The 9,656-nt window shown below is 53.3% G+C and overlaps 2 protein-coding genes across 2 annotated transcripts; one reads left to right on the top strand and one right to left on the bottom strand.

Annotated features, from left to right (window-relative positions):
- The first annotated feature begins 1,484 nt into the window (after positions 1 to 1,484).
- On the top strand, positions 1,485 to 6,059 carry LOC120690173 (cinnamoyl-CoA reductase-like SNL6). Its single transcript, XM_039972723.1, has 4 exons — positions 1,485 to 2,136; positions 3,052 to 3,249; positions 5,237 to 5,571; positions 5,655 to 6,059. The coding sequence occupies exons 1-4, from the start codon at positions 1,795 to 1,797 to the stop codon at positions 5,749 to 5,751; spliced, it is 972 nt and encodes a 323-aa protein (XP_039828657.1). The 5' UTR covers positions 1,485 to 1,794; the 3' UTR covers positions 5,752 to 6,059.
- Positions 6,060 to 6,490: 431 nt separating this feature from the next.
- LOC120689079 lies at positions 6,491 to 8,643 on the bottom strand. The gene is made up of 5 exons (XM_039971418.1): positions 8,479 to 8,643; positions 8,014 to 8,129; positions 7,702 to 7,890; positions 7,253 to 7,398; positions 6,491 to 6,839 (listed from the first exon to the last, which is right to left on the bottom strand). Exons 1-5 carry the CDS (start codon positions 8,641 to 8,643, stop codon positions 6,658 to 6,660), a joined length of 798 nt encoding a protein of 265 aa, XP_039827352.1. The 3' UTR covers positions 6,491 to 6,657.
- Positions 8,644 to 9,656: the final 1,013 nt, after the last annotated feature.

Genomic DNA, 9,656 nt, shown 5'->3' with positions numbered 1-9,656 from the left:
AATAAGGGTTCCGTCCCCCATTGATTGATGATTAAAGGGAGGTTTTTATGAACGACGACAGAGAGATACAGCAGAGAAAAGCTAAGCGAGCAGTGCAGTACTTGGTTCGTTTGGACCTTAATAATATAGTGTGCATGCACCTTGGATTTGATTTTCAAAAAGCGAAGCGCTTGCGAACTAGAAGAAATTGAATCCACTTGTTAGGCTCGGCAGCGTGCGTGTTATGAGAAGAACATGTGCGCTGCTTTTGTAGCACTTGGTTTCTGGGAAGGATGTTGGGTTGGGGCCATCGGCTCTGAATATATGCCGCATCCCTTCGTTCGTTCAGTTCCCTTGGGCTACTGTCCGAGACTCTCACTGTGAAGCTTGCACATAGACATATAGGCTGGATGGTGGCAGTATGGCACGCGTGCCGTATGCATCCTATAATAATAGTGTAATGTGAACTGTGCTGTTTATTTTTTTTTGAAAAAAAGAGAAAGGGACTGGAGAAGCATGTGGTGTTGATCCATGCGAGTGGCGTGTTTAGTTCATGAAATTTTTTGGATCCGACTACTGTAGTATTTTCGTTTTTATTTGGTAATTAGTGTCCAACTATGTACTAATTAGATTCAAAAGATTCATCTTATCATTTTCAGCTAAACTATATAATTAGTTATTTTTTTAAACTACATTTAATGTTTTATGCACGTGTCCAAAAATTTAATGTGACAGGGAATCTTGAAAAATTTTAGAAACTAAACTGGGCTTGAGGCGGCTGGATGATTTTTTTTCCCTCTTGTTTTTTGTTAAGTGATGGATCGGAGGAGGTGTTTGGAATCGGTGGGCCGCTGAGGCTCCGCGGAGGCAGGTGCAGCCGGTGGCCAACGCCCGCGCCACGCCGGCGCAGGCGCAGGAGCGCTCGCTCCGCCTGGCAAGCTAGATTATTTCCCACCCAACCCAACTCCATCCATCCGCCCGTCCGTTTGGCAAGGTAGTTGGCTGCTCGCCTGCCTCTAATGCAAGGCAGGCAGCTTCTAGAGCACGCAGAGGCTCCCCGGCAGCTGCAGGTCCGGAACGTTGGGCGCTCGCCGCGCCGCTCTTCCCGCCTCGACCTCTTCATTCTTCCCTTCTTTTATTCATGTCAAAGATCTTGCCGTTGCACTTGCACGCACGCGTGCGCGCTCGTGGGATCGGGGCTGCGGCACCGCCGAGCCGCTGACCACCGGAAGCGAAGGAGCCACATGCGCCAGCTACCAGCTGCCACCATGCCGCCCGCCGCTGGCTGCGCGTCCGCCTCCCCAACCGCCCAAGTAAACACCACACACCACACCACCGGCTTCGAGCCGGCCCCTCCCCAATCCGTATCGTATTCGTGTCCCACCGCCACCTGTACTACTCGTGTGTTCCTGTGGCAGCCAGCAGCCTGCCGAGCGCAACAGAAAACCAGACGCCACGGCACGCCCTTTGAATGCCTGCCCTCTGATCTGACCCGGACCCGGCTCGGACTCCGTCTCCGTCTCGCCCCTGTCCTGTGCCGCGCGGCCTGGCTCTCTCCCCCCGACGGAACGGGCCGGACGGCCCGTCTCTTTTATATACTCCCCGCCTCACCTTCCCATCTTTGCAGCAGCGGGATCATCATCTTGGCCCCGTGAGTCCACCACCACCCCACATCACCGGCCGCGGCCTAGTCCCCTCCGCCAGTCCCTCCTCCTCCTCCTCCTCCGGGCGCCGCGTCGCTTTCCTGGTCGCAGCAGAACCGGCTTGATCAATCCCCGGCCGGGCGAGCGCGAGGAGGAAGGCAAGCGAGCGGCCATGTGCCCGGGGTCGGTGGACGCGGCGCCGGCGGCGGGGAAGAGCGTGTGCGTCATGGACGCCGCGGGGCCGCTGGGCCACGCGCTCGTCGACCGCCTCCTCCGCCGGGGCTACACCGTCCACGCCGCCACGTACGGCCGCGGGGAGGACGAGGACGGCGCGGAGGACCCGGCGGCGGCCGCGCTGCTCAAGCACCTGTCGCGCGGCGGCGACGCGTACGGGCACCGCCTCAAGGTGTTCCGGGCCGACCCCTTCGACTACCACGCCATCGCCGACGCCATCCGCGGGTGCGCCGGCGTCTTCTGCATGTTCAACACGCCCGACGACCAGGCGCAATGCGATGTGAGTAGCAAAACGAGCCGCACAAGTCTCTCTGTCTCTGTTGTTTTCTTTCTTTTCTATTTTTTTTTTGCAAAATCCAATATCAATACAACTAAGGAATGAATCTTTGTTTCTCTCTTACTGCTATATATACTGTAGAATTGGATTTTGATTATAGGATTACACACACAGACCGTCTCTACTGTAGCCTGTAGCTGTGCTGCCTGCAAGTGGTGGTGTGCACGCATGGTACACAGAACAGCGCAGAGACGATTCGTTTCGAGCCTTCCCTTTCTCTTTTCCTTTCCCCTCCCAAAGAATTCGGTCGAATTCCAGGGTGTTGGTTCCTTCAATTCGCTCCAGAGGAGAGCTGGGGCCCCCTTCATCAATGGCACAGCTCATGTGTGGCTGTGAGCCTGCCCTTCTTCCTCCTCCCCTCCCGTCGTCGTCCACCTCCTGCCCTACCGGAGCACAGTACAGCTGAGTACCCCTAGCGCATTAATAGCACTCCTCCCACCACCGTGCTGCCCAAAGCTGGAGTGCTGCTAATCAGCCTGCACCAAAGCTGAGGCTGCGTTTAGTCAAAAAAAAAAAATTGCACAGTATCCGTCCCATCGAATTCTCGGACGCATGCATGATGCATGGAATATTAAATATAGTTGAAAAAATAACTAATTATATAGTCTAACTGATTTCTACTAGATGAATCTAATAATACTAATTAATTCATAATTGAACATTAATTATTAAATAACAACAAAATATGCTACCGTAGCCAAATCCAAACTTTTTTACCAACTAAACACCCTCTGAGCAACTAGCTAACCAGCCCTTGTCTTCGTCCTCGTCTCGTCAGCAACTCGAGCCGTACCACCAGCTACCACTACCACGCATGAAAAGTTTTGAGATTTTGATTGCATGAATGGATGGGTGCAGGAGGTGACGGTGGAGGAGGAGGTTCGCGCGGCGCACAACGTGCTGGAGGCGTGCGCGCAGACGGACGCCATGGAGCGGGTCGTCTTCACCTCCTCCCTCACCGCCGTCGTCTGGAACGGCGACGCCGACAAGGAGGAGGAGCACCTCGCCGTCGACGAGAGGTGCTGGAGCGACCTCGCCTTCTGCAGGAAATTCAAGGTACGTGCGTGCCACTCACTCACTAGTCAATACCGCCCGTAGCACGCAGTCGCCATTATAAAAAATTCAACCGGATGATTTCCGGTTGCTGACGACGGGAAGTTACTAAAAAGATGATCAGATCGAGTAAATTCAGAGAAGCCGGCGCCTACGTGTAGTATTCAGTTTCAAGTATAGTTGTCCATGCAGCCCGCAGCCCGTTGGCCCGCCCAAAGCACGGTAAATTTGGCCCGGCCCAATCACGGCACGGCCCGCTTCCCACTGGGCCCGGGCTGGCACGGCCCGTCAACCGTGCCCGAGCCTGGGCCGCCACCCCGCCCGTGGGCTGGCACGGCCCGGCACGGAGTTAGCAGGCCGGCCCGATGTCGGCCCGCTAACTCCAACAGCCAACCCAGCCCACAGCCAAGGAGTGGTATATATGTGGCCCCCTAAACCCTAGGCGGCGCATCCCCCATCCGCGCAACCCCTGGCCGGCTCGGGATGGCCCCCTGCCCCCCTCGGCACCTCGTCCGCGCAGCCGGCGCAGGGCGCAGGCGCAACGCCCCCCAGCCCCCCGTCCCGCCCCGCCGGCCGGACGCGGCCTCCTCATCTGCCGCTACCTCGTCATCTCCGGGCCGCCTGGAGTCCTGGACACCGCCGTCCCTTCTCCGCCCCGCCAGCCGGCCGCCGCCTCGTCATTTCCGCCCCGCCACACCGAGACGCCGCCGCCTCCTCTCCGCCCCGCCAGCCGGACGTGGCCTCCTCATTTGCCGCTGCCTAGTCGTCTCCAGCCCGCCTGGAGTCCTGGACACCACCGTCCCTTCTCCGCCCCGCCAGCCGGCCGCCGCCTCGTCATCTCCGGCCCGCCGAGACGCCGCTGCCTCCTCCTCGGACTCCGCCGCATCGGCTGTCAGCCTGCCGCCTCTCCCCTTCGGGCGCCGGGCGGCCCGGCTTTACCTGTAGGCCGGCCCGGCACGAAACAGGCCCACGGGCTCGTGCCTGGGCCGTCGGGGAAGCCCGTGGGCTAGCACGGGACGGTCCGCTATGATATAGGGCCGGGCTAGGCACGGCCCGGTAAAGAGTGGGCTAGGACGGACCCGTGCCAAGGCCGGGCCGGGCGGGCCGAATAGCCATCTATAGTTTCAAGTTGGGTCAGCGGCATGGCCACTTGGCCATGTCCTGGGGTCCCTGATGGGGGCGTTGGGGGCTAGCAGGGACATCATCCTGAGCCATTGGCCTGATCCTTTCACTGTAGCTAGCTTCAGTTCACCCCGCAGCTCAGCCCTCGTCACCATCAACGCCGAAACTGCCGGTGCTCTACTTTACCAAATCGGATCCGACACGGAAAGAAACCTTGGCACGGCGAGGTCTGGTCGCCCTCCGTGGACGTGCCACGCCATGGAGGGTTGCCGTCCAATCCTGCCGCTGCCAGCACTCTTCTTCTTCCTCCGTTCCTGTGCATGGGGTGTGCTTCAGAATCCGGGTTCTTGGTCACCAACTTTTTTTCAGCGACCTTCGCTCCCCATTGTGCGCGACACAAGGACCCCCCGATTCTGGAGTGAAGGTCCAAGGATGGGCGTACCCAAGGAGTAACTGGAGCGATCGAGACGGCTGCTGAATTTTCCAAAACAAAGGATCAGGTCGAGACTGCTAGCCGAAGCTGACTCCTCAACTGTCTGTAGCTCAGGGATTGGGACACGCAGAAAGAGAGTTGAGTGCTTAAAACAGACGTACACGTCCTATCAGATTCAGACGCGCCAAGAGCGCTGTGTAATTCTGTTCAAGTACTGATCTAGATGGACATGTTTGTTCGCTTGGCTGGTGCTGGAGGCTGCTGTTGCAGTGGTGTGAGAGAAAAACACTGCTGGCTGGCTGGAGGCCGCTGGAGCATAATCCTAACCTTCCATGATTGGCTCACCATGCATGATTACGCATGTTCCTGCTGGCCTCTTGCCTGCAGTGGAATAGTGGATCGACAGATGACCTGAACTGTGTCTCTGCACTGCAGCTGTGGCACGCCCTGGCCAAGACGCTCTCGGAGAAGACGGCGTGGGCGCTGGCCATGGACCGGGGCGTCGACATGGTGGCCGTCAACGCCGGCCTGCTCACGGCGCCGGGGCTCACCGCCGCGCACCCCTACCTCAAGGGCGCCCCCGACATGTACGGCGCCGGCGTCCTCGCCACCGTCGACGTCGACTTACTCGCCGACGCGCACGTCGCCGCCTACGAGTGCCCCACCGCCTACGGCAGGTACCTCTGCTTCAACAACGCCGTGTGCCGGCCCGAGGACGCCGTCAAGCTCGCGCAGATGCTCTCGCCGGCCGCGCCACGCTCGCCACCAAGGTAACCTCATCTGGATGCTTGCATTGACAGGGAACGCTTTGGATTTTTTTTTGCTGACGTGGCATTTGGATGTTTTTTTACAGCGACGAGCTGAAGGTGATCCCACAGAGGATCCAGAACAAGAAGCTCAACAAGCTCATGCTGGAGTTCGCCGGCGGGGTATACGGGGAGCTGGACTAGGGATTTCCCCTATATTTATTCAGTTGATTAATTACATCCCACAGATGCAACTAGGGTTGTACTCGTATTCTTTTGTATCTATATTAGTAGTGGTTGTATTCTTTTGTTTCCCCTCAAAAATGGGAAATTTGTTTGGCTGGCCGGATGCACACGCTGTGCCCTGACAAGGGTATTTGAGTGATAAATTGCCAAGAAAAGTATCTAGATTGAACAAAGGGGCAAATAAAGTTGCAGTACTGTTACTGCCAGTGTACAGGAAATATGATGGAGAAATGCTCAGCCTTCTTTCTAGTATCTACAAGGCATTAGATTTCACGAGTCACGTGACTCTGAAACTTTGGCAGACTTGGATAGTATGGAATACAAATGAGCTTAATAAAGGATTAAAAACAATCAGTAAACTCCTATGTCTTTTTCCCCAACTAAAACCATCCAAGGCGTGCACCTGACAAGTTGGAGCAGTGTACTGGAAACAGGAGTTGCAGAGTATCAGTCAAGCCCATCACGAACATTCGTGCTCGTGCAAACATCAGCTCTTGCGTGATGCTTTCATGACGCAACAAACATGAGTCAAGAAGAATCGTTTCAGACCAATTTTGCACATCAATGACGTGGTCCACAGAAAACGACCATTCAAATCCCAGCCCAAAAGGATAAGGCAACTAACCACTACAACGGCAACTGGGCCTGGGCCCACAACCTCCCCACCAGGCACCAGCAACCAACCTGCTCAGTCACGGAATCAGGAATGCGAGGCTTATTCAGTGAGGCGTCGCTCCAAGTCACTATCCTCCACATTATCACACATAATTACAAGTGGAAACAGAGAAGCATAATTTCAGTGAGTTACACCGAAAAGGAAGTACGAAGTATACCAGAAAAGCGGCAGCTTAAGATTTCTGCTTGCTAGGCACTAAGTGTGACTGAAACAACACTTGAGAACTTGAATTTCCGAACTTTTTTGGAGTGCAATGGCTGGAAAACAATCTCTGTGTATTGCTTCACAGAAATCTCTTTCCATTCTGAAGATGAAGTCCCCTCAGCCCGATAATCACGAGGAGAATACAATATTTGAACCCGTGACCTACCTGCATTTGCATAAACATAGCAGACCAAATAAATGGAATTCATAAACATCGTTGCAGTATTTAGGTGCAGATCTCTCAAAATAGCAAGAAACTACCAAAGGATTTCCACCTAGTACCCAAACTCAACTGGCCATCACTGAACATCATAAATTTCCTTCAATTTTACCAAGATGATCATGCACAAATGCAACATGCCCCCTTTTCTAAGCATTTAAAAAAACGAATTGTGCGCATTATATGCATCTATTCTTTGAGTTACCCCCCTTATTCAATCCTCCCTACTCCCTAGTCCCTTGCACAACTAAGCTACTAAAACTCCATGAGCAAATGGTAGCTCTAGCAGCCTTTAGTGATAGCCACTCATAAGCTCTCGCCTGAACAATGAATCTCATTATAAGGTTCATGGAACTTACCAAAACCACCAAAAAGAGTTGACTTCTGGATGATGAATCGACCGACTTTTGACCTCTTAAGTTTTTTGAGAAGTTGAATGTCCTCTTGCCTCCCTTTGAACTCGATGAACTCACCAAGAACATTTTTGTCTCCTTTGAGTTCCAACCTACAAATGGAATGTAAAAAAGTAACTATATATATCAAAAGTTCAACTTGAACTCTACATTTTTGCATTGAACTTGAACATATCAATAACTACTCTCAGCTATATCAAGTGCCTTAATTTAACAAAGAAAAAAATTGAGACAAAATAAGAAACTGGACAATGCAATTTCTCCAACCAAATAGAAAGGATATTACATTCTGGTTGTTCTTTCCCTTCCCATAGAAACACTGCCAAAATACACAAAAAGAAACGAAATAGAGGAATGGGAATTTTAAAAGGACAACAAGAAATGGTGTATGTTACCTGTCCCACATAGGTGATGTGCTAAGAATAAAATGTAGGTTCTGGAGTACTGAATCTTGCATGTCACTTTTGCTTCCAGTAAATGCACCTTTAAACCATGTTGAGAGTCCACCCTTTGAGTCTGCCTTAAGATCTTTCCATTGATCATACAACATAACATCTGGTTGAATAGTTATATTATATGAAGGCCTGATGCAGAACAACTTAAGTAGTTAAAGCTACAGAATAGAAAGAGACTGACAAGAACAGTGAGAAAATCAAAGAAGCATCCAACAGAAGCAATCACAACATAATCTCGTAAAGAGAACTAACCTGCAGTTGGGATTTGGCAGAACAACTCTTCCAATTATATGCCCGTCAGGTAGCTTTGCTCCCCTTTGCTCCAAGTATGATTGAAGAGTAGTAGCTTGTCTGCTGACTTCTAGTACCTAAAGGAACGAATCAATACACAGAAATAAACTGAGACCTTTTTATTATCAAGAATGTTTACAGCAAAGAATTTCCTTTTGTAACAGTAGAAATACACAATTAGAGCACTTCCCGACTCGTGCTGCTCTAAACACAGCAGATATCATTGTGACAGCATATCTATTTCTTACAGCAACACGCAATTATGTCCACATGGTACCTCCACCACAATTGCGTCAGCGCCTCGGTGACTGGCACATCCGCCTGGAGGAGCGCACGAAGGCCGAGGCCTCCCGTGCTGCCGCCGCCCGGTCCGAGCTTTAGGTCGACCTTGAGTCCTACAGGAAAGGGCTCCGGAAGGTGTTCGACCGGGAGCTCGTGGCGGCGGGACGGGAGAAAGCCCTGGTGCTGCGGGAGAAGGCTATTGCCAAAGAGGAGGCCAGCCTTGCGGCCCAGCGATCCGAGCTCGAGTCTCGCAGCCAGGGACTCGAGGTCCGCAAGCAGGAGCTCGATAAGCTCTCCGAGTCCCTGCATCAATGGTGCCAGGAGCTGCAGGAAACCCCAGCCAGCAGGCTGCTGCCGAGATGGAGCTCGAGGAAGGGAGGAAGTCCCTTGCACGACGGGAATCCCTCACCACCAGCATGGAGCAGGCCCTTGCGCGCCAGCGCGAGTATCTTAAGACCCTGAAGGAGTCAGCGGCGCGGAAGGAGGCCTCGCTCCAGGAGAAGACCCACCAGCTGGAGGTGGCTCAGGCGGCACTGGATGCCCAAGTGCAGGAGGCAGTCCAGGAGGCAGCCCGGAAGCTATAGGAGGACCAGCGCATGGGGGCCCAGCGAATCATCGACTGGGTGAGAGAAGCAAGCTCAGCTCTGGTGCCACTTGGAATGAGTCCAATCCAAGTGGCAGAGCCGCCAGCTTCAATTGCTGACGCCCTCCCAGTGCTGAACTCTGCTTCAGATAAACACCGGCGCCTGGAGCTGATCCTCGCTGGCCACCTTGAAGCCGAGGGCCGTGAGCTGTGCCGGATGGTGGCGGAGTACATTTTGACCTTCCTCCGGAGCCACGACCCTGCTATCTCGCTAGCCCCCGTCGTCGATGGTCCATTGGCAGAGACGGAGGCCTCTGCTCGGGAAAGCGTGCGGGAGGTCGTCGACTTTGTAGCTGCTTATTTCAAGCGGGAGCCTGAAGGTTCCTGAGCTGGACCATCACAGCAGTAGAACTTTTGTTTTTTGTGTTATGTAAAAACATTGTACTTGTTGAAATTTTAATAGAAGAAATTTCAACTTAGTTGTTTGTCAGTTGCTCTGGTTTGCGGTATGCAGTACCCCGACGCCCTGGCCCCCTGGTAGATAGGTTCAGTTGTTAGAACCTATCTGCCATCCGAGCCGACAAGACGCTCCGGACCCCCCTATAAGGTTGAACAAGTGTTCTTGGGCATAGGTGTAGCACAGATTGTAAGTCAAACAAACGACTTATTCATTGATTAGCAAAAAAAACTACAGAGAGGAAAATCAAACTCGCTGGGATGGTAGTAATGATACTGCAAC

Source organism: Panicum virgatum, chromosome 9N, assembly GCF_016808335.1.
Source record: "Panicum virgatum strain AP13 chromosome 9N, P.virgatum_v5, whole genome shotgun sequence".
Classification (NCBI taxonomy): domain Eukaryota; kingdom Viridiplantae; phylum Streptophyta; class Magnoliopsida; order Poales; family Poaceae; genus Panicum; species Panicum virgatum.
This window is presented reverse-complemented; position numbering and strand designations above follow the sequence as displayed.